The following is a 24,837-nucleotide window of genomic DNA, read 5'->3' as shown; positions in this document are numbered from 1 at the left end:
ATTAATTCTTTTCTCTACCAAATCGAATTCGAATTCAAATTTAAATTTGAACTTGGTAACTATGATTAATACTACTCTTTCCTTCGCAAGCATTTCCTTTGCAGGAAGCATTTCCTTTGCAGGATTTCGCTGCAGTTTAGTTCACTGTATTATTCATGTGAAACTGCTCTCGCTAACGGTGTAGAATATAGTCACAACCGACCAGTAGGTTCAATTTTGTTACATCTATGGACCTCCGCCTCATCAACAGAATAATACAGTTGGAGTAGGTTCACTTTTGTTACATCTATGGAACTTCGCCTCATCACCAGAATAATATGGTTGTTAACAATAGGACAGTTGTTAACCATAGCGCTGTTAATATAAATAAAGTAAAAACACTTTTAATGAGAGTGCGGTTCCTAAGGCAGCAAAGGGAAGAGGAGAAAAGTCAGTACGGAATAATAAAATGGGAAGGTGGAAGGATGAGAAATGCCACGAGTAATTAGAAATCCCAAGTCTAAACAATCTCTTTCTTCAAATTACATCTTGAAACCTCATATTTTGATCTCATAATTTATTTTAAATGTCATAATATCATATAAGTTAAATTATATTAAATATTTTGTTTTTTAAATAAATTTTTTTGAAATTCAATTATATAATTATTTCTTAATAAAATTATAAATTTTGTATTTCAAATTTAATATATAAATAAATCTATTGTTCTAAAAAATCTTAATTACTAAAATTTGTCATCTCAACCATTAAACATCAAATTTCAACAAATATTCTAACTTTTTACTTCATTAAAAAATCATTTTTTTCTTAAAATAAAACTTCACCTATAATATAATTTATTGAATTTATTTATGTAATTAGAGCGTCATAGCATACATATCACATGCGCTCCTTTACAATATCTCATTGTCAAACATAAAACCCTTTCCATCGTTATTCATGCATCTCGTTTACAATTTCTTATTATTAAAAAAAAAAAAAATATTGCACTTCCTTTATTAGAATGGTGTATCTATATATACGTAAGAAGTTCATCAAATTTTCATATTCTAGAAATAGTTTTAGTGTTCGGGAATATATACAGGGCTGTGCTGTGTATACTCTCTCACACTTTTATATCTCCAGAGTAACCCAAAAAAATGGGATTCGGGATTTATAAATTTCAAACTGCGCTTCTACCTTTATTTTTGCTGGTAGTAGCATGTGGAGTTATTGATTGTTTTAGCGTGGATCCTTTATCTATGAAATTCGTGCGTACTACTCATCGTTTACAGAATCAGGGAACGGACCCCTGCCACTATAATGGATACGAAACACATAATTACACTCAACTTCTCGATCATTTTACGTTCGCATCACAGCTTCCCACCTTTCAACAGAGATATCTTGTCAATGCAACTTTCTGGGGCGGTCCTCTCAATAATTCTCCCATTTCTGTGTACCTGGGCGGAGAGACATGTATCGGTCTTGCTACCAGAGCGGCCGGTGGGTTGATGGTCGAAAATGCTCCCCCCTTTAAAGCACTCATCCTCTTCCTTGAGGTACACAGTTTATTTTTTCATTTTTTATTTTGTAGAAATATGGAAGCAAACTTGAGTAAAATTATCTTCGCTTTTCGATGAAAAGTAGGACTCAACACCCTACTAAACGGAATTCGAGTTTCAATTTTAAATTTCCTCTATTTATCTAATTCTGCTTAGTTTAATTTGTTGCAGATAGGTCTTTTATTTAAATTTTCGTTTTGTTTTAATTTCTAAAATTTAATTTGTTTCAGATACGTCCTCTAATATTAAATTATTGTTTTGTGGAAAAAATATTCATTATTTAGCATCGATATTATGGGGTGTCGATGCCAGATTTAGTAGGTAACGTATCGAATCCTGTAATAAACGCAAGCACAGCTGGCTATCTCACTTCCGAGCAAGCATTGGCCAATTACGCGACTCTCATTACGGATTTCAAGAAGAATTTATCGGCGGAGAATTCTCCAGTGATCGCGTTCGGTGGTGGATCATATGCAGGAAGTAAATAATTTCAATTCATGTTAAACAACCCTAAATCATGTTGCATCGAATTAGTAATTCAGCAGTTTATCACTATTTTAAATATATGACCGTCTGATTGCAGTGCTAGCTGCATGGCTTCGTTTGAAGTACCCACACATTACAGCAGGCGCACTTGCATCTTCCGCCCCACTTCTCATGCTTGACAGCGCCGCTCCTGATTATGACTTCTATACCGTTGTTACAAAGGATTTTAAAGTATGCTTCCTTCACTCAACGATTTTATCTCTAAAATCATTAGATATATCACCACGTTTGTGTGTTTAACATGTACAGGATACGAGCAAGAGATGTTACAGAACTATAAAAAATTGGTGGACAGCAATGGACAAACTTGCTTCTCAGCCAGGAGGCCTTCAAAATTTATCCAACATATTTAATACCTGCACGTAAGCTGGAACTCGATAAGAAATAAAAATTAGAAAATAGGATTGTAATAAATTTTGAAATAGTTGAATTATAGATAGTTCACATCTGAAACTTGTAATTCCATCCAATCCCTGCCTCGTGGAACCCACAAAAAAATTTATTTCCAAAACGTAGCACAGTAATTAGACGATGGCGCTGCTCGACACTGACCATTTTGTCGTCCTTCTCAGCAATCTAAGTGACGTAAAGGCCTTGGAAATTGCGCTGATTGAACTTTTCACGGATGCAGCACAGTTTAACTACACTTTTGTCAAATGGGTAAGCAGCGAACAGCTCAGAGGGGAAATTACCATAGATTGATTTTATACACATTTATTTAGACTGCAGACGAATGGTAAAGAAAATTACGAAAAAACTTTCCATAACTTTAAAAAATTGAGATAAAAATGAATTTATGTTTAATCAATCTAATTTGAAATTAAATGAGTTTGTCTCTGGGATTTATTTACTTTTTCAATTTTATTTATATCTATTTGAATTAGGAGATGAAAATGAATTATTTATTTAACTTTATGTATCTAGCTTTTTAAGTCTCGAATTTGTTTATTACTGTTACATCATGATTACATACATCTATTTGAACTGCGTTGTACCGTGCATAAGCGTTTGTTGGAATGTTAATTCCAATTGCAGGCAGCAGGCGGACATGGGCAGCCGACTCAGCAGCCGTACCAACGCCCAAATCGCTGCACCCAAAACCGCCAGAACGAAACAGCCCGGTCTCCCCGCACCACCTTTCGCAGAAGGCGGTATCCGTAGCGGAGGCTCCGAACACATTCACACTCCGCCACGCGTCCCATGTACGAGCGCCGAAACCGCTTTCCCCGGACGCTAAAGGTCGTTTTGTTTGCGCGACCTTGGCGAGCGAATGACGTTGGATCGAGTTTGGTGGCTCGGATCGGCGCGAAGCTGCGCGGAGGTTAATGACCGGGCGCGACGAATGAGGTGGCGACACGTGGCACTGAAGTGACGTCAGCCGACCCCGCCCGCGTCAAATCAGATTTTGCGTGGAGTGTTAGTCTTTTTGCGTTGACCGCCGGATGGATGAACTTATGGTTTTTAATGTTGTTCGTATTGTTTGGTGGAGGCCCGTTTTAAATGGTTATGGGCACATACGTTTTATATGTTTTTTATATGCATGTACGTAGTTTAGGTGTGGGCCTTTAATATTAGTATGGGCCACGTTTTTTTTGTATATTTTTTTATATGTTATGTAAGCCCGCGTGTGTGGTCGTTGAAAATGTAATAAGTCTTTTGGGTATGGTGACTGCGCACAGAGAATGTGCATGTTTTTGTTTTGTGCCATATATTGAATGCACAGCGGTGCGGTAAAAATAAAATAGGCAAAAGTGTGGTGTGCTGCACGGGAGTAATTGTTCAGAGAACAAAGAGCAATGTTGTGCCTGCGCACGGTGGCGGTGGTGAATTTTTGTTGTAATGAACGCACAACAGTGCGGTAAAAACTTAACAGAGGCGTATGTAATTTTGTGGTAAATGTTAAACGCACAGCAGTGCGAGATATTAGGAGCAGGGGGATGTAATTTTTTTTACCCCATTGTAAAACAGAAGTTGTTGTAATGCCCACAGCGGTGGAAGACCAAAAATGAGGAGACAGAGTTTCTCCAGTGAATCCCTCTCTACACAGAGGATGAATTTGTATCAGTTCTTGTTTTAAATCAATAGAAGTATTTTATCGCTGTGTAATGAGTTGTTATGAGCATATTTGTTGTTAAAAGGCTTCCCTGTGCAAAGGTCCTGGAACAAAGGAAACAGAGCATTGGCTCTGTGATGTTTGTTTGTATGGTTTTGGTATTTTCCCGTTTAAAAATACCCAATAGTGGTATCGGAGCTAGTTCAGGCCCTTTGAAGACTCAAAGAAGCTGAAGGAAGGTGTGGCTGCAGCAGTCAAACTTCTCCAGCAGTGTGAAGACTCAGCCAAAAGAGTTAAGGTATTTTTCAAAGCTTTCCTTTCTGTTACTGTTAAAAGAACAGTGAGTGATTTAAAAGAAAACACAGTCAAGTATTTGAAGCCTAGTTAAGAATGGCAAGGTCAAAGAAGAAAGCCTCCAAGCCTGCTAAAAATGTGTCTCCCTCCTCTACTAAAATAGAAGGCAATCCATTAGAATACATTCTATTTGAAGTTCCAAAGTTTGATGGAAACTTTGATGTATGGGAAATAAAGATGAGGGCTTTCTTACAGTTTGAAGGGTTTGAAGTCTGGGAGTCAGTGATTGATGACAGCAAGATGGATAAAGAATCCATGGAGTATGATGCACAAGCAGCAAAGACTATCTTGGATGGTCTCCCTGATTCAGTGAAGAAGAATCTTGGAAAATATACATCAGCAAAGGAGATATGGGACAGACTGCATGACCTTCATGCAAAGGGAGCACTGACCATGACAATGAGTCAAGAAGAACCCATCATAGAAGCTGAGAATGAAAAGCTTGACCTCATCAAGCTTCAGGTAAAAGAAAGGGATGAAAAGCTTGCCAAGCTTAAGAAGGAGCTTGACCAATGCAAGAAGAAACATCATGAAGAAGTCATATCCATGACAAATCAGCTGAATGGTGCAAAGAAGCAGGCAGATGTCTTGACAAGTGAACTTGAACAAAGACACAAGAGAGTGAATACGCTTGTGGAAGAGATTGGACAGTATAAGGTAGAGGTCTCCTCCCTTAAGTCCGAACTACAAGAAGCCAAGAAGCAGGCACAAGGAGCTGAAAAGAAAATCAAGAGCAGTCAAGCAAAAGATGAAGAAATCTCCAAAATGAAGACAGATATTATCTCCTTCAAAATAGTAGCAGCTGAAGCTACTCGTAGCAAGGAAGAAATTGAGGGACAACTAGCAAAGAAAAATAATGAATGTGAAAAGTTAGAAGAAGAGATTGTCCTCCTCAGGAAGAAGGTTGAAGGGATGAACAAGATCATGAAGAGCTCTCAAGCTTTGGATGACATGCTCAGCTATCACAGATCTCCATCTGATAAATCAAGACTTGGGTATGTAGGTGAACCCTCAAACAAGGATGAGGATGCTTTAAGCAAAGGAGATGTGAAGAGGGAAGAAAGAGATGGTGATGCTCCTAGTTCTAGCAAAGGCAAGGAGAAAAATGAAGGCTGCAATAGAAGAAATCCTGCTCCAAGCAGAAAGCCAGCTCCAAGAAGAAATGTAGCTGATGGCAAAGAGGCAAGATGCAATGGTTATCAGCAAAGGATCTCAAGGCAGCAAGGCTTCAGAAGTGCATCAAGAAAACCTCCATCTTCCAGGTACCAAAGTTCATTTTATGGTTATTGTTATGCTTGCTCAAACTTTGGTCATATGGCAAAAGACTGTAGAGCATTTCATGGAGATAGATGTTGTGGTCCCTGACAATCTCCAAGAAATAATTTCACAAGAAGAAATCATGAAATGTCATTCATGAAAAATGTAGAATGTTTTAAGTGTCATAACATTGGGCATATGGCACGAGATTGTAACTTAACATGGGCTCTTACACAAGCTAGACCCATGCAAAAGAAGAAAGTTACACAAGTATGGATAAGGAAGGTAATACAGTGTGAAAGCCCCTTAAGCAACGCAGCTGATCTAAGTTTGTTTTGAGAAAACTTGCCAAAAGAAGACAAGCACACATTAAAGGGGAGCTTGTAATTTTTGTTTGCTGAACTGTATTAACAATCACCTTTTGATGAAGACCTTTTTATAAAGGAAAAATATGAAGTTAAATCTGCCATAACAGCAGAGAAGAAAAGGAGGCAGCACTCAAATGTGAAGAGCAGCAGCGCAAGAAGAAAAGTATGCATGGCAAGGAAACCCTCACAGCAATGGGAAGACAAAACATAAAACAACAGTTTGAATTTTTTTATGGAGCACATGCAAAGAAATGCATAAAGAAAAACATGGACAGCAGATTTTTAATGCACATGGGTGAATTAGAATGTGTGTGGCAGCAGAAAATCGAAAGGAATTGCACAACAGTGCATTATGAAAATAAAAAAAATGAAGATGAAGATTGTGTGAAGCAAGGGTGTAAAAAGGAACAGGGGCAGCCCGTGTTAACAGGAGTTAGTGTATGGGCACACAGCAGTATGATGAAACAAAAGGCAGCCACAGTGCAAATTGCAGAGGCAACGCAGCAGCAAATAAAAACCCAGGGATGATAGAGTCTATGGTTATGAGTATGGACAGCAGTGAATATGAAAAATGCAGCAGCAAGAAGTTATGGACAGCAGCATGATGGCAAGAAGGAGAAGCACACAGCAATGCAAATAAGAAAATGCAGCAGCATGAAGTTTTGTTGAAGAAATGAAAGGTAATGGACAACAGCGCATGTAAAAGAAATTTTTTCTTTACAGCAGTATATGTAACCGTAATGAATGTGTTGTTCATTGAATTGAAATGCAATATATGCAACAACAGTGAATGTAAGAAATATTTACACACAGCGGTGTAAATTTGTAAGCTGGGACAGTGTAATTGTTCCAGAAAAGACAGAGTATTTTGTCTTTGAAAAGTGCACAAGCACTGCAAGTGTAGACACAGCAGTGTGGGGTAGACACAGTAAAAAAGATGGCACAATAGTGCAGCAGAGAATATGCAGCAGCATAAAAGAACATTGTAATGAGTTTGCACACACAGCAGTGCAATGATTGTTTGTTTTGGAACTGCATTTGAAGCAGTCATTCGGTGAATCCCTCTGTTGAGAGGAAGATGTTTTTTTTATAACAGGTGAATCCCTCTGTCATGAGGAAGGTGCTCTTAAGCACAGTCACATGGTGAATCCCTCTGTCATGAGGAAGGTGCTCTTCAGCACATTGTAATGGTGAATCCCTCTGTCATGAGGAAGGTTCTCTTAAGCACAGTCACATGGTGAATCCCTCTGTCATGAGGAAGGTGCTCTTCAGCACATTGTAATGGTAAATCCCTCTGTCATGAGGAAGGTGCTCTTAAGCACAGTTTCAGGTTAATCCCTCTATTAAGAGGAAGACAACTTTGTTTGTTTGTGAACTGCATCAAAAGCAGTTGGTGAATCCCTCTATGTGAGGAAGATATCTTTGTAACAGCAGTGTTGGTGAATCCCTCTACGAGAGGAACTGTTTGGGTATGTCCTAATGCCCAGCAGTTGAAATTAAAGGGGAGTGTTGGAATGTTAATTCCAACTGCAGGCAGCAGGCGGACGTGGGCAGCCGACTCAGCAGTCGTACCAACGCCCAAACCGCTGCACCCAAAACCGCCAGAACGAAACAGCCCGGTCTCCCCGCACCACCTTTCGCAGAAGGCGGTATCCGTAGCGGAGGCTCCGAACACATTCACACTCCGCCACGCGTCCCATGTACGAGCGCCGAAACCGCTTTCCCCGGACGCTAAAGGTCGTTTTGTTTGCGCGACCTTGGCGAGCGAATGACATTGGATCGAGTTTGGTGGCTCGGATCGGCGCGAAGCTACGCGGAGGTTAATGACCGGGTGCGACGAATGAGGTGGCGACACGTGGCACTGAAGTGACGTCAGCCGACCCCGCCCGCGTCAAATCAGATTTTGCGTGGAGTGTTAGTCTTTTTGCGTTGACCGCCGGATGGATGAACTTATGGTTTTTAATGTTGTTCGTATTGTTTGGTGGAGGCCCGTTTTAAATGGTTATGGGCACATACGTTTTATATGTTTTTTATATGCATGTACGTAGTTTAGGTGTGGGCCTTTAATATTAGTATGGGCCACGTTTTTTTGGTATATTTTTTTATATGTTATGTAAGCCCGCGTGTGTGGTCGTTGAAAATGTAATAAGTCTTTTGGGTATGGTGACTGCACACAGAGAATGTGCATGTTTTTGTTTTGTGCCATATATTGAACGCACAACAATGCGGTAAAAAGAAAATAGGCAAAAGTGTGGTGTGCGGCACGGGAGTAATTGCTCAGAGAACAAAGAGCAATGTTGTGCCTGCGCACGGTGGTGGTGGTGAATTTTTGTTGTAATGAACGCACAGCAGTGCGGTAAAAACTGAACAGAGGCGTATGTAATTTTGTGGTAAATATTAAACGCACAGCAGTGCGAGATATCAGGAGCAGGGGATGTAATTTTTTTTACCCCATTGTAAAACAGAAGTTGTTGTAATGCCCACAGCGGTGGAAGACTAGAAATGAGGAGACAGAGTTTCTCCAGTGAATCCCTCTCTACACAGAGGATGAATTTGTATCAGTTCTTGTTTTAAATAAATAGAAGTATTTTATGGCTGTGTAATGAGCTGTTATGAGCATATTTGTTGTTAAAAGGCTTCCCTGTGCAAAGGTCCTGGAACAAAGGAAACAGAGCATTGGCTCTGTGATGTTTGTTTGTATGGTTTTGGTATTTTCCCGTTTAAAAATACCCAATAGCGTTCTCTGAAAAAGGCAATTGTCCAGTGAAGAAGATTGCAATGTTGCTTATTTGCACAATTACTTGAAAATCCTTGCACAATTGCTTGAAAATGAGTTTTCAATGGTAGAAATTCCGATTGCCTAAAACTGAGCTTCCAAAATTTTAACGTCGTCTTGAATTATTGTAGACATGCTTGGCCATTGACAGCGCCCCGAAAGGTACCGACGTTCTGGGTCGGGTGTCAGCCGGAGCAAATTTCTTCGTCGGAGCAGTTTTCAACTTGTCATGCGTACCAATTACAATCTCTCCTCTGATTAAATGGATGGGGAACTCTTCTTTGAGAGCATGGACTTGGCAGGTTTGATTGCACATCTGAGATGGGTAAATCTTAATCTGCATGGAAAGTCAAATTAATATGAACGGGAGAACATTTTCTGTTTGTTTTGCAGTCGTGCACAGAAATGGTGTTTCAGATTGGCCAGAACCCCAATAAAACAATGTTTCCCCTGAAGTTATTTGATCTAAATACCTATGTCGATAATTGTAAAAATGAATTTGGAGTGCTTCCCAGGCCCAACTGGGTAACAACGGAATATGGCGGCCATGTAAGTGCTAAACTAACAAATCAATATGTATGTCTATACATCCTCACCAAAGCTTTTAGTATGCGTTTTATTATAATTTGTGTGCACACAGGACATACGAAAGGTGCTGAAACACTTTGGGAGCAATATCATTTTCTCAAATGGTTTGCGCGATCCATCGAGCAGTGGAGGGTAGTTTTTCATGAACACTTTTATTCTTTGGATTTTCTAGTGCTCATGTTATCAGTTTCTTTAATGGATTTTTTTCAACGGTTTGCACTTTTGACGGGATGAATTGCTGTGTGGTGGAGAATATATCTGAAAGTATCGTCGCACTCCCTACCGAAGAAGGTAAGTGGAAAATTGATTTCCGAAAAGACTGAATATTCATATTACAACTCTGGAGAGGACTTCTAATGAGCTGTATCTGGTGGATACATTATGAATTGTAGGAACCCATGGCCAAGACCTATTGCCTTCTTCTCCAGATGATCCAGAATGGCTTAAAGAACAGAGGTCAAAGGAAATCAAGATCATGAAAAGCTGGATTGAAAAATACAACGAAGAGTTTCTTCATAAATGATACCGCCATTGCAACTCATACCCACCAAAGATTCCGAAATAAAATATGTTCTTAACGAATAGACTATAGTAATGTAATTGGTACGACAAACGGATATTGTTTCTTTTTTGTAATGTAAAATGCGCGTTTCAGTTGACTTCACGTTCTTGATGCCGGCCTACCGTGGCAGTATTATATAGAGGAATTTATTGTAAGTCAAACTAGTTTAAAGTGGATGAATAGAGTGTAGTTAAGTTAAACGGTTAGGGAAAATATATATTGTTTCTTTTGTGTATAGTGAAATGGGTGTTTCAGTTGGATTCGCGTTCTTGATGCCGGCCTATGGTGTCAGTGTTCTAATTCGTGGGTGAAATCTATCAATTATGCAAAGTCAGGAAGAAAAAGCTAGAGATCATGGACGGGATCCCTCTCTCTTGAGTAGTGGCGGTTGTTTGTATGAGAGAAATATTATGAACATTATTTGTTGTCCAAGCCTATATGTACTAGGTTGTTCTCTTGATTGAAGTATAGTGTATTCTATATGAGTGTTTATACACTCTCCAAATATCTCCCATGGAGAGTCATTTTATTAATATATTTAATTTTTATCATGATATCAGAGCTACAAGACAGAGGGATCTGTATGCTGATTTGAAAAGTGTCACTTACGTGAAGTTGTTGCGTGGTTTGGAGGGCAAATCGCACCAATACAGTATAACTCTTCGGCGCACATTTTCATTTTAAGGTTCGTCGCAGCTAACTTGTGTACACTCGCAAAGTACTTCACGAGTCTGTGGTGGTAAATCACGCCGACCATGGAAACTTAAAACAGGAGGCCGAAACTGCCGCAGAAAGACACTGCTGCATGGATTCTTTACCTAACTCTACGTGGAAGGAGCAGAGCCTGTTCTTTTTTCTTTTTAGCAACCCATTCTACCTCTGTGATCAGCGTCACAACTGTGGCCGCAATCATCAGATGGGAATGGATTGAGGTTCGGACTCACTACAAGTAGCCTGTAACTGAGCGGCACATCCCATCGATTTTGAAACTATCAGAGCGTGCTTGTGATACTGCGTAAGTCTGGAGACTTGCTGAAGGTGGCGGAAATGGAGGAAGTTGAATGAGCGTGGTGCAGACGAGGCCTGGTGATAGAGGGGGCTGAGAGAAAGCATGGATCTTTGTTAGACAAGGCCGAGAGCGTTGGTGCAATGAGCGCAAACTGAGAGGATCAATAATCGTGGCTGATCGCTGGTGTGGTAAGGATCGCTAATCTGCTGGTACGTGGATAGATCAGGAGCTGTTGGTGCATGGATCCTGCAGATCGAAGGATCATAAGCTGTAATGATCAGCGTGTATCGGGTACAACTGTCCAAGCGATTTACAGACTCGGCCCTGGTCCCCTGGTGGCTATTTTAGCAGGACCCTGTTTATATATATTTTCGCAGAGCTGTTCATCGGGCCAGAGAGGCACCAACCCCTGGCAGATGACTGGAGCATCCCGCCATGGCACTTCAGCATCTCGCCCATATAGTTGTTCCTTATCTATGCTTCCGTGTAGTTGGTGCCTATTCATGCTATGAAATTGGGTCGACGAAGGCATGATACTACTGGAGGTGGAGCGTTGTTTTATGAAACATCGTTCTCCCAGTGGTGATATGCATTTTTTGGCATCCGACTGTCTGAGGTATGATCGTTGGTGATTTGTTTAAAGGCAGCGGTGGAGACCAGAAACGAAGGTTGTTCATGCTTGTGGTGAGGAGCTTATCACTAGAAACAATTGTTGTATGCCTGGAACATTGTGGAAAACTTGTTCGCTCCCCTTGAGACGCTTTTAAAGCTTGGATTCCTAGAACATTGTGCCCAAATCTGAATCAGCTACCTGTCAAGAGTTGTGTGGGCCAGCAAGGTCATCATATCGGCAGGAGGTGTCGAACACTTGTAAATCTGGAACTTCTTTAAACCTAGAGCTAAAGGAGAACTAATCGGAGATCCGCTTGACAAGTTGCATAGAATGCAGCATGGGGAAACATGAAATATGTGCATCAAAATTAGATACTGATGTTTCCAGCTTGTGAGAGGTCGAGGTCGTTTAGTTGCTCGTCGCCAGAGTCGAGGGCACTAAGATCTGCTTGGCACAAAAGCCATTGTCTACAAGGTTTTACAGAGAGCTGTAAAAGGGAGAAGTTTCCCGCGTGCGTGGTAACGGGGTTGTTGGAGCTCGAGGACCGTGTGGAGTGGAAAACAAATATCCAAACTAGATAAGCTAGACTTTAAAAACATGTCTATATTTTTAGATATTTTTTATTGCGATGATGATGATTTTCTCATGTTGGCATTTGGAATTAGCATGGGTAGTATGTTCAAGTCAAAAGAAATTTCAGAAAAATGTGGTTCTGTTGATGACCACGAGAATCAAGAGGCACAGTCTGTTGTGCAAGATTCACGAGTTGATCTTCAGGAAGGGTGTGAAGAGGAACAAAGTGTTGAAGATCAATTGGACGAGCCACATGAAGCTGATTGCAAAGACGTGGCAGAAGAAGACAAAGCTGGAGAGAATTTAAATTTAAATTATGATGATCTCATTAATATTTCTGTGTGTGACGTTACATCAACGAATGATGAAGACATCATAGCTGACTTTCAGATGGTTGACACCAGAAATAGTGAGAGGGAAAATTCTCCTATCCAGCCTGTCACAATCTTGAGAAGGGCGAGAATAAAAATTAAAGCTTTCCATCACTGGGGAAGATATGAGGTGAAGGTACATCACTACCTCATGGCGAGGAAAGCAAAGATGAAGCCTCGACTCAAGATGAACAAGTATGGGCTCTGCTGCAAGAAGACAAAAATGAAAACCTCTGTTACCAAGTTGTTTCATGTTTTAATTGTAAGCCTAGCTGAGACTCAGACCAGCAGGCGTATGTTATTGTTCAGTACCCTTTCTCCATTAAGCAGGAGTGTTGGAATTAATGGAGAAAGCTAAACTTAGATTATTGTTGTGATGATGATAGGATTGAGACTCCTTTCTCCATTAAGCGGGAGTGTTGGAATTAATGGAGAAAGCTAAACTTAGATTATTGTTGAGAAGATGATAGGATTGAGACTCTATCTTAGGTCTCAGATCCTACTATCTAGTGAATGGTTGAAACCACCTTGATTGTGAGAAAGCCTATATGTACTAGGTTGTTCTCCTGATTGAAGTATAGTGTATTGTGTATGAGTGTTTCTATCTAGTGAATGGTTGAAACCACCTTGATTGTGAGAAAGCCTATATGTACTAGGTTGTTCTCCTTATTGAAGTATAGTGTATTGTGTATGAGTGTTTATACACTCTCCAGGTATCTCACCTGGAAAGTCATTTCATTAATAGATTCAGTTTTTATCAATTATTATATTTACCAATGCCAACATTAAAGAACGAGGCAAAACTAGTTCTTTTAGTACTCTACAAAAGATGCTTGGTGAATAAATCATAATTTTGAATTTTGATTGGAAATAGGATTCTAGTAGATTCTTACGTTTCCAAATGGGCATGTTGGCCACCCGGTAAAGTTCTTGGATAAAAGACAAATTAAATAATGATATATAACATGACCAGTGAATAATATCAATGTCTAAAGATCACTGCTAAATGCAATATATATAATATTGTTAGCCTATTGTTAAAGTTTTCTACTAAATATAAAAAGAGAAACAAAATTCTTAATCTTTTCTTTGCTTCCATAATGTTTCAAATTTTTTAATTGGTTTTGAGTATTAACTGCTTCCTATTTTTGCTATAGATGTTACAAATGACACATTTACTATTAATATTATTGTTTCCTAGGAAACTACCTACCACATTTCCTTTACCACATTTAATACAATTACTACTTATATAATACACTTTAGTTCACTGCAACTCTCAATAACGGTGTAGAATATAGTCACAACGAACGAGTAGGTTCAATTTGGTCAATCTGCCTCATCAACAGAATAATACGGTTGTTAATAATAGGACAGTTGTTAACCATAGCACTGTTAATATAAATAAAGTAAAAACACTTTTAATGAGGGTGCGGTTTCTAAGGCAGCAAAGGGAAGAGAAGAGAGAAGTCAGTACGGAAAACAGGATAATAAATAATAAAATGGGAAGGTGGAAGGATGAGAAATGCCATGAGTAATTAGAAATCCCTAGTCTAAACAATCTCTTTCTTTATTCTTAAAAAATCTTAATTACTAAAATTTTTCAGTTCGATTCTCAACCATTAAACATAAATATTCTAACATTTTACTTTATTAAAAAATCATTTTTTTCTTAAAATAAAACTTCACCTATAATATAATTTATTGAATTTATTTATGTAATTAGAGCGTCATAGCATACATATCACATGCGCTCCTTTACAATATCTCATTGTCAAACATAAAACCCTTTCCATCGTTATTCATGCATCTCGTTTACAATTTCTTATTATTTAAAAATATATATATATATATATTGCACTTCCTTTATTAGAATGATGTATCTATATATACGTAAGAAGTTCATCAAATTTTCATAGTCTAGAAATAGTTTTACTGTTCGGGAATATATATAGGGCTGTGCTGTGTATACTCTCTCACACTTTTACTTTTATATCTCCAGAGTAACCCAAAAAAATGGGATTTGGGATTTATAAATTTCGAACTGCGCTTCTATCTTTATTTTCGCTGGTAGTAGCATGTGGAGTTATTGATTGTTTTAGCGTGGATCTTTTATCTATGAGATTTGTGCGTACTACTCATCGTTTACAGAATGAGGGAACGGACCTCTGCTTGTTGGAATTTAATTCCAACTGCAACAATGTACAGCTGGACAAGAATCTGATCTGTAGTAAATACTCCAGGCTGATCGGTGCATCAAAGTCAAGCGCGATATTTTTGCACATAAATATGCATTAAAGTTTCAATTGAATTCCCCTGCAGACAGCCGACTTGTTTTTTGATAGAGGCATCACCGCCTTGCTGCATTAAATACAGAGATAAACATTAGAAGATATTTTGTAATATTTTATTGTTTTAATCAGATATGTTTTAGCATATAAATACCACACAAAGCAGAGGAGAGCACGCAGTAGCGTGAGGAAGAAGAATAATTTCAGAACAGTGAAATGCACAGCAGTGCAGAAATTTGAATGTAATTTGCTTTCTGGTTGTTTGTTGATAGAAAGGGTAGATGTTATTTGTGTGGAACAGAAGCGTTCCTTGGTAAATCTGTTTTGTAATAGAAGTTGTGAAATTCCCTCAGTATGAGGAAGACAAATCTGTAACAGTTAGTTTATTTTGATGAATACAAGTTAATTTCTTCTGTTGCTGTTACACCGTCACCGTCGCTGTTACACCGTAACTCAAAAAATACTTGACATCAAAAATTTACGTTGCTGCAACACCACGAACAGCGTTGCTGCAACACAAGTTACAGCAACTGAAAAAAAACTGCGTTGCTGCAACACCATTTCCAGAGAACGAATTTTTCTATTTTTTTTTTTTGTGTTAAAAACAGAGTGTTATTCTGCGTTGCTGCAACACCAAACTCAGTTGCTGAAACACCGTTTCCAGCAAGCGATTTTCTGTTTTTCTGTGCAAAAACAGAGCAATTTTTTGTCTGTCTGTTATGGAATTTATCAGAAAATTCCAACATGGTATCAGAGCTAGTCTAGGCACTCAGTGAGTCAAAAACAGAGATTGTTTTTCACTGTAGGAGCTGTAAGAAGTTTGTTGAGCAGAATTTTTTCCAGCAGAGAAAGTTTTTGCTTGTTTTCATTTTACAGTCAGTATCTCTTCTTTACCAATACAGGTTAAGATGGCAGATGCTGGAACAGGTTTGACAAATCCCCAACTGCCACAGTTTAATGGGAAAAATTACAGTTATTGGTCCATAACAATGAAAGCATTGTTTGCTTCTCAAGGAATATGGGAGCTGGTTGAAACAGGTTATGCTGAACCTGCAGATGCAACAGCACTGGCTGCTTTGACAGTAGCAGAAAGAGACCAGTTGAAGGGTGACAGAAAGAAGGATGCCAAAGCCCTCTTTTTCCTCTTCCAATCAGTACATGAAAGTGTTTTTCCGCGGATTGCAGCAGCAACAAAATCCAAGGAGGCATGGGATATTCTCCAAACTGCCTACCAAGGCATGGAGAAGGTGAAGACTGCAAAATTGCAGATGTTGAGGAGAGACTTTGAAAATCTCAGCATGAAGGAATCTGATACAATAGATTCATTCTTCACTCAGGTTATTGGCTTGATAACCCAAATAAGATCTCATGGTGAGATTCTTGAAGATAGAAGGATTGTAGAGAAAATCTTGAGATGTTTACCCTCAAGGTTTGAATATATTCTGGTGGCAATAGAAGAAACAAAAGATCTCTCACAGTTCACGGTAGATGAGCTGAGTGCTTCTCTGTTGTCTCATGAACACAGACTGACTAGAGGAACAGATTCCTCTTTTGAGCAAGCATTCAAGACTCAGATGTCTTTTGGCCAAAGAAGAGGTCGAGGCAGAGCAAATAACAGAGGTCGTGGAAGAAGCCAAAACAGAGGCATAAATTATCCTGCTAGCACAAGCGGAAGGCGCTGCAATCAGAACCAAGCTGAAGGTTCAAGCAAACAACAAACTCATGGACAAAGGTATGACAAATCCCAAGTCCAATGTCATTATTGTAAGAAATTTTGGCACTATGCCAATGAATGTAAGAAAAAACAAAATGACATGAATAATAGGCAGAATGTTAATTTTGCAAATGAAGAAGATAAGAACCCAAAGAACGTGCTGTTAACATGTAACATAGCACAAGACAAACAAGAAGATTTTTGGTTTTTAGACTCAGGTTGTAGTAATCACATGATTGGAAATATTGCAATGTTTGCCAATCTGGATGAAAATGTGAAATCTGAGGAAACAACAGGGACTGATGATAAGATAACTGTCAAGGGTAAGGGCAGTGTCAATATCCGAACAAAAAATGGAGAACAAATGATTGTGCAAGCCGTATACTATGTACCTGGTTTGAAATGTAATCTTTTGAGCATTGGACAGCTCATGGACAAAGGTTACGTGTTCTTCAAAGATGATACGTGTACAATCAGAGACATACCTCCAAGTAAGAAGATCATTGCACAGGTGCAGATGACCAGCAATAGAATGTTTCCTCTCAAACTCAGGGCAGATTTGAAGGAAGGAAGAACTATTGCGGCTATAACACAAGAAGTCTTTCAAGAACAGGTGAAAGATGTGAATTGGTTGTGGCATTTGAGATTTGGACATCTCAATTTCGGAGGCCTGAATCTGTCGCACAGAAAGGGAATGGTAAAGGGATTGCCGTTGATTGAGAAACCAGACAGCCTTTGTGAAGGCTGCATCTTGGGCAAGCAACACAAAGAAAGCTTTCCAACAGGAAAGAGTATAAGGGAAAAAGCACCCTTGGAAATTGTTCACTCTGATGTGTGTGGACCGATGCAAATACCATCATTTGCTGGAAATAGATATGTTTTAACTTTTATTGATGATTACACCAGAAAGACATGGGTGTATATGCTGAAACAGAAGAGTGAAGTGTTTGAGAAATTCCGCCACTTCAAAACTCTTGTTGAAAAACAGTGTGGGCATTATATCAAAGTGCTCAGAATAGATAGAGGAGGAGAGTACATCTTCCAAGACTTTCTGCGTTTTTGCAGAGAGAATGGCATACAAAAGCAGTTTACCGCAAGGTATACACCTCAGCAAAACGGTGTTGCTAAAAGAAAGAATAGGACCATTCTTGACATGATCAGAAGTATGCTGAAGGCAAAACATTTGCCATATGAGTATTGGGCAGAAGCTGTTACTTGCACAGTTTACATCTTGAATAGATGCCCAACTAAAGCTGTCATGAACAGAATACCAGAAGAGGCATGGAGTGGTAAAAAACAAACTGTCACTCACATGAGAGTATTCGGTTGTGTAGCATATGCACATGTACCGAATCAGCTAAGGAAAAAGCTTGATAGTAAGGGGGAGAAGTGTGTCTTTATTGGCTATTGTGATGAGTCAAAAGCATACAAACTCTATAATCCATCCACCAAGAAATTAATTATAAACAGAGATGTGTAGTTCATTGAAGATGAAGCTTGGGATAGAAGCTTAGAAAAAAACAGTGAACGTGAAGACAATTGTGTCTCATGAAGAACAAGAGGAAGGGATAGCAGCAAATAATCCTTCCTTGGTGGCTCCTCCTACACCACAGCAAGTACAACAAACCACACCACAAGCAGGAATCCGAACAGCCTTGAGAAGTCAAGGAAGAACAGATGCTGTTACACCACAAACAACTGATGCTGAAACACCACAGGGATCAGAAATACCCTCAAGTTCGGATGGAACTCCAAGCACACCAAGAAGACCAAGATTCAGAAATCTGAATGAGATTTATGAACAAGGAGAGGTAAGTAACAATACCGGTCTGAATTCATTATTCGCTTTGTATTGTCATGTTGATGACCCAATTCATTTTGAAGATGCTGTAAATGAAGATAAATGGATTGAAGCAATGAATGAAGAAATTGGTGCAATTAAGAAAAGTAAAACATGGGAGTTAGTGGATCTCCCTGAAGGCAAGGATGCCATTGGAGTTAAGTGGGTCTATAAGACCAAAAGTAATGCTGAAGGTAAGATTGACAGGCACAAAGCAAGGCTTGTTGTGAAAGGCTACAAGCAGCAACAAGGCAGAGACTATGATGAACCCTTTGCACCAGTAGCAAGGATGGAAACAGTGAGAACAGTGTTGTCTATTGCAGCACAACACAAATGGAAGATTTATCAGATGGATGTTAAATCTGCATTCCTGAATGGAGTGTTAAAAGAAGAGGTTTATGTTGGTCAACCTCCAGGCTATGAAGTTGAAGGCCAAGAGCATAAAGTTTGTAAACTGAAGAAGACTCTTTATGGGCTGAAGCAAGCTCCAAGAGCATGGTATAACAGAATTGATACTTATCTGATTGAGAATGGGTTTGATAAGTGTGATGGTGAACCCACACTCTACATAAAGCAGAATGACGGTAAGATTATTATTGTTGTTTTATATGTAGATGATCTGATTTTTACTAGCAATGATGCTTCTCTCATTGCTGATTTTAAAGCAGTTATGAAGAGTGAATTTGAAATGACTGACTTGGGCTTCTTAAGATATTTTCTTGGAATTGAAGTAGACCAAAGTGAAAATGGTGTTTTCATTTCTCAAGATAAATATATAGAAGCTGTGTTGAAGAGATTTAACATGCAGAACAGCAAGGCTGCTGTGACTCCAACAGTAGTGGGGCTGAAATTAACCAAAGAAGACAACAGCAAATATTTTGATCCAAAATTGTACAAGAGCATAGTTGGCAGCCTTATGTACTTGACTGCAACTAGGTCGGACATTATGCACACTGTGAGTTTAATTTCCAGATTTATGGAAAGACCGAAAGAGACTCATTGGCAGGCAGCCAAGAGGATTCTAAGGTATGTGAATGGAACGAAGGGGTTTGGTATTTTATACTCCTCTTCTGAAAGTTTTATGTTGACAGGTTACACTGACAGTGATTGGGCTGGAAGTGTTGATGATAGGAAAAGCACATCGGGATATGTGTTTCATATGGGATCGGGAGCCATCTCATGGGCTTCCAAGAAGCAACCAGTTGTGGCTTTGTCAACAACAGAAGCAGAGTATGTGGCAGCAACAGCGGCAGCATGCCAAGCAGTATCGCTGAGAAGAGTTCTCAGAGATTTGTGTCATGAACAAGAAAATGGCACAACCATTTACTGTGACAATAGCTCAGCAATAGCATTGTCTAAAAACTCTGTTTTTCATAAAAGAACAAAGCACATAGACACCAAATTTCACTTCATACGTGAATTGGTTAACAATGGTGAGATTGTTTTGCAGCACTGCAGAACAGAGGATCAGCTTGCTGACATCTTGACAAAACCATTAGCAAAGAAAGGTTTTGATCATTTCAGAAAATGTCTGGGTATGCAGCAGTTGAAATTAAGGGGGAGTGTTGGAATTTAATTCCAACTGCAACAATGAACAGCTGGACAAGAATCTGATCTGTAGTAAATACTCCAGGCTGATCGGTGCATCAAAGTCAAGCCCGATATTTTTGCACATAAATATGCATTAAAGTTTCAATTGAATTCCCCTGCAGACAACCGACTTGTTTTTTGATAGAAGCATCACTGCCTTGCTGCATTAAATACAGAGATAAACATTAGAAGATATTTTGTAATATTTTATTGTTTTAATCAGATATGTTTTAGCATATAAATACCACACAGCAGTTCTGTTTTAATGTTAGCAGCTGAAGAATCACACAGAGCAGAGGAGAGCACGCAGTAGCGTGAGGAAGAAGAATAATTTCAGAACAGTGAAATGCACCGCAGTGCAGAAATTTGAATGTAATTTGCTTTCTAGTTGTTTGCTGATAGAAAGGGTAGATGTTATTTGTGTGGAACAGAAGCGTTCCTTGGTAAGTCTGTTTTGTAATAGAAGTTGTGAAATTCCCTCAGTATGAGGAAGACAAATCTGTAACAGTTAGTTTATTTTGATGAATACAAGTTAATTTCTTCTGTTGCTGTTACACCGTCATCGTTGCTGTTACACCGTAACTCAAAAAATACTTGACGTCAAAAATTTACGTTGCTGCAACACCACGAACAGCGTTGCTGCAACACAAGTTACAGCAACTGAAAAAAAACTGCGTTGCTGCAACACCATTTCCAGAGAACGAATTTTTCTGTTTTTTTTTTGTGTTAAAAACAGAGTGTTATTCTGCGTTGCTGCAACACCAAACTCAGTTGCTGCAACACCAAACTGTGTTGCTGAAACACCGTTTCCAGCAAGCGATTTTCTGTTTTTCTGTGCAAAAACAGAGTGCAAAAACAGAGCATATTTTTGTCTGTCTGTTATGGAATTTATCAGAAAATTCCAACACTGCCGCTATAATGGATACGAAACACATAATTACACTCAACTTCTCGATCATTTTACGTTCGCATCAGAGCCTCCCACCTTTCAACAGAGATATCTTGTCAATACAACTTTCTGGGGCGGTCCTCTCAATAATTCTCCCATTTTTGTGTACCTAGGCGGAGAGTCATGTATCGGTCTTGCTACCAGAACGGCCGGCGGCTTGATGGTCGAAACTGCTCCCCACTTTAAAGCACTCATCCTCTTCCTTGAGGTACACAGTTTATTTTTTCATTTTTTATTTTGTAGAAATATGGAAGCAAACTTGAGTAAAATTATCTTCGCTTTTCGTTGAAAAGTAGGACTCAACACCCTACTAAACGGAATTCGAGTTTCAATTTTAAATTTCCTCTATTTATCTAATTCTGCTTAGTTTAATTTGTTGCAGATAGGTCCTTTATTTAAATTTTCGTTTTGTTTTAATTTCTAAAATTTTATTTGTTTCAGATACGTCCTCTAATATTAAATTATTGTTTTTGTGGAAAAAACTATTCGTTATTTAGCATCGGTATTATGGGGTGTCGATGCCGGATTTAGTAGGTAACGTATCGAATCCTGTAATAAACGCAAGCACAGCTGGCTATCTCACTTCCGAGCAAGCATTGGCCGATTACGCGACTCTCATTACGGATTTTAAGAAGAATTTATCGGCGGAGAATTGTCCAGTGATCGCGTTCGGTGGATCATATGCAGGAAGTAAATAATTTCAATTCATGTTAAACAGCGCTAAATCATGCTGCGTCGAATTATTAATTCAGCAGTTTATCACTATTTTAAATGTATGACCGTGTGATTGCAGTGCTAGCTGCATGGCTTCGTTTGAAGTACCCACACATTACAGCAGGCGCACTTGCATCTGCCGCCCCAATTCTCATGCTTGACAGCGCCAGTCCTGATTATGACTTCTATACCGTTGTTACAAAGGATTTCAAAGTATGCTTCCTTCACTCAACGATTTTATCTCTATAATCATTAGATATATCACCGCGTTTGTGTGTTTAACATGTACAGGACACGAGCAAGAGATGTTACAGAACTATAAAAAATTCGTGGACAGCAATGGACAAACTTGCTTCTCAGCCAGGAGGCCTTGAAAATTTATCCAACATATTTAATACCTGCACGTAAGCTGGATAGGATTGTAATAAATTTTGAAATAGTTGAATTATAGATAGTTCACATCTGAAACTTGTAATTCCATCCAATCCCTGCCGCGTTGAACCCACCAAATTTTTTTTTCCAAAACGTAGCACAGTTGGACGATGGCTCTGCTCGACACTGACCATTTTGTCGTCCTTCTCAGCAATCTAAGTGACGTAAAGGCTTTGGAAATTGCGCTGATTGAACTTTTCACGGATGCAGCACAGTTTAACTACACTTTTGTCAAATGGGTAAGCAGCCAACAGTTCAGAGGGGAAATTACCATAGATTGATTTTATACACATTTATTTAGACTGCAGACGCATGCATGGTAAAGAAAGTTACGAAAAAACTTTCCATAACTTTAAAAAATTGAGATAAAAATGAATTTATGTTTAGTCAATTTAATTTGAAATTAAATGAATTTGTCTCTGGGATTTATTTATTTTTCCAATTTTATTTACATCTATTTGAATTTTGAAATGAAAATGAATTATTTGTTTATATTTATTTATCTAGCTATTTAATTCTCAAATTTGTTTTTTACTGTTACATACATCCTGATTACATAACTCTATTTGAACTGTGTTGTACCGTGCATACGCGTTCTCAAGAAGAAGATTGCAATGTTACTTATTTTCACAATTGCTTGAAAATCTTTGCACAATTGCTTGAAAATGAGTTTTCAATGGTAGAAATTCCGATTGCCTAAAACTGAGCTTCCAAAATTTTAACGTCGTCTTGAATTATTGTAGACATGCTTGGCCATCGACAGCGCCCCGAAAGGTACCGACGTTCTGGGTCGGGTGTCAGCCGGAGCAAATTTCTTCGTCGGAGCATTTTTCAACTTGTCATGCTTACCAATTACAATCTCTCCTCTGATTAAATTGACGGGGAACGCTTCTCTCACAACATGGACTTGGCATGTTTGATTGCACATCTGAGATGGGTAAATCTTATTCTGCATGGAAAGTCAAATTAATATGAACGGGAGGACACTTTCTGTTTGTTTTGCAGTCGCGCACAGAAATGGTGTTTCAGATTGGCCAGAACCCCAACAAAACAATTTTTCCCCTAAACTTATTTGATCTAAAGACTCATGCCGATACTTGTAAAACTGAATTTGGAGTGCTTCCCAGGCCCAACTGGGTAACAACGGAATATGGCGGCCATGTAAGTGCTAAACTAACAAATCAATGTATGTATGTCTATACATCTGACCAAAGCTTTTAGTATGTATTTTATTATAATTTGTGTGCCCACAGGACATACGAAAGGTGCTGAAACAATTTGGGAGCAATATCATTTTCTCAAATGGTTTGCGCGATCCATTGAGCAGTGGAGGGTAGTTTTTCATGGACGCTTTTATTCTTTGGATTTTCTAGCGCTCATGTTATCAGTTTCTTTAATGGATTTTTTTAAACGGTTCGCACTTTTGACGGGATGAATTGCAGTGTGGTGGAGAATATATCTGAAAGTATCGTCGCACTCCCTACCGAAGAAGGTAAGTGGAAAATTGATTTCCGAAAGGACTGAATATTCATATTACAACTCCGGAGCGAACTTCTAATGAGCTGTATGTGGTGGATACATTATGAATTGTAGGAACCCATGTCCAAGACCTATTGCCTTCTTCTCCAGATGATCCAGAATGGCTTAAAGAACAGAGATCAAAGGAAATCAAGATCATGAAAAGCTGGATTGAAAAATACAACGATGAGTTTCTTCATAAATGATACCGCCATTGCAACTCATACAAAGCGTTCCACCAAAGATTCCGAAATAAAATATGTTCTTAACGAATAGACTATAGTCATGTTAAATGGGTACGACAAACAGATATTGTTTCTTTTGTGTATAGTAAAATTCGTGTTTCAGTTGACTTCACGTTCTTGATGCCGGCCTACCGTGGCAGTATTATATAGAGGAATTGATTGCAAGTCAAACTAGTTTAAAGTTGATGAATAGAGCGTAGTTAAGTTAAATGGTTAAGGGAAAACATATATTGTTTCTTTTGTGTATAGTGAAATGCATGTTTCAGTTGGATTCACGTTTTCGATGCCGGCCTATTGTGTCAGTGTTCTAATTCGCGGGTGAAATCTATCAATTATGCAAAGTCAGGAAGAAAAAGCTAGAGATCATGGACGGGATCCCTCCCTCTTGAGTAGCGGTGGTTGTTTTTATGTGAGAAATATTATGAACATTATTTGATGTCCAATTCCTATATATAAAAATACAAAAAATTTACTTTGGTTTTGAGTTTATGTGCAGGAGTGGTGGATAGTGGAGGATCTTCAAATCCTTGTTCTTTTAAAAATGCAATAAACTCTCCACTTTTATTCTTGAAAATCCCCATTGTCTTAGCGTGTATAGCATTGAAAATAAAAAATGAATTATGGTGTTGGAGGCCTCCCATTAAGGTCATAGATCTAACCTTATTCTCAATTATGGTGTTCTTTTAAGAAAGTAATAAGCTCTCTAGTTTTATTTTTGAATATCTCCATTGTCTTAGCATGTATAGGATTGAAAATAAAAAATCAATTATGGTGTTGGAGGCTTTCGAGTAAAGGGTCATAGATTTAACCTTATTCTCAATTATGGTGTTGGAGGCTTACAAGTAAAGGGTCATAGATCTAACCTTATTCTATGGATCAACTAAGTTCATTCTATGAATCAATTATGGTAAAATCTACATTAAATATTTT

At 38.7% G+C, this 24,837-nt stretch overlaps 2 protein-coding genes across 2 annotated transcripts; both read left to right on the top strand.

Moving 5' to 3' along the window:
* The first annotated feature begins 1,139 nt into the window (after positions 1-1,139).
* LOC149258867 (uncharacterized) lies at positions 1,140-10,009 on the top strand. Its single transcript, XM_089438476.1, has 12 exons — positions 1,140-1,541; positions 1,829-2,024; positions 2,128-2,261; positions 2,340-2,452; positions 2,663-2,750; positions 3,126-3,211; positions 3,330-3,411; positions 9,030-9,200; positions 9,292-9,447; positions 9,539-9,617; positions 9,727-9,777; positions 9,879-10,009. The coding sequence occupies exons 1-12, from the start codon at positions 1,140-1,142 to the stop codon at positions 10,007-10,009; spliced, it is 1,689 nt and encodes a 562-aa protein (XP_089294602.1).
* Positions 10,010-20,930: 10,921 nt separating this feature from the next.
* On the top strand, positions 20,931-23,868 carry LOC149258866 (uncharacterized). The gene is made up of 10 exons (XM_089438366.1): positions 20,931-21,206; positions 21,496-21,688; positions 21,792-21,925; positions 22,004-22,116; positions 22,248-22,383; positions 22,888-23,058; positions 23,150-23,305; positions 23,398-23,477; positions 23,587-23,636; positions 23,738-23,868. The coding sequence occupies exons 1-10, from the start codon at positions 20,931-20,933 to the stop codon at positions 23,866-23,868; spliced, it is 1,440 nt and encodes a 479-aa protein (XP_089294492.1).
* Positions 23,869-24,837: the final 969 nt, after the last annotated feature.

Source organism: Pinus tabuliformis, chromosome 6, assembly GCF_031772625.1.
Source record: "Pinus tabuliformis cultivar Carrire ecotype Pingquan chromosome 6, CPIR1, whole genome shotgun sequence".
In the NCBI taxonomy this organism is placed as follows: Eukaryota; Viridiplantae; Streptophyta; class Pinopsida; order Pinales; family Pinaceae; genus Pinus; species Pinus tabuliformis.
Note: the sequence above shows the minus strand (reverse complement) of the source record. Positions and strands in the feature narration are given on the sequence as shown.

What these genes read in the sequence shown, in the direction of transcription:
- LOC149258866 (XM_089438366.1), top strand. Translation starts at nt 20,931, where the DNA reads ATGGAATTTATCAGAAAATTCCAACACTGCCGCTATAATGGATACGAA. An exon ending in CGGTGGATCATATGCAGGAA is followed by an intron (nt 21,689 to 21,791) that starts GTAAATAATTTC and finishes GTGTGATTGCAG; the next exon opens with TGCTAGCTGCATGGCTTCGT. An exon ending in AACATATTTAATACCTGCAC is followed by an intron (nt 22,117 to 22,247) that starts GTAAGCTGGATA and finishes AACGTAGCACAG; the next exon opens with TTGGACGATGGCTCTGCTCG.
- LOC149258867 (XM_089438476.1), top strand. Translation starts at nt 1,140, where the DNA reads ATGGGATTCGGGATTTATAAATTTCAAACTGCGCTTCTACCTTTATTT. An exon ending in ACTACACTTTTGTCAAATGG is followed by an intron (nt 2,751 to 3,125) that starts GTAAGCAGCGAA and finishes TTCCAATTGCAG; the next exon opens with GCAGCAGGCGGACATGGGCA. An exon ending in CAACGGAATATGGCGGCCAT is followed by an intron (nt 9,448 to 9,538) that starts GTAAGTGCTAAA and finishes GTGTGCACACAG; the next exon opens with GACATACGAAAGGTGCTGAA.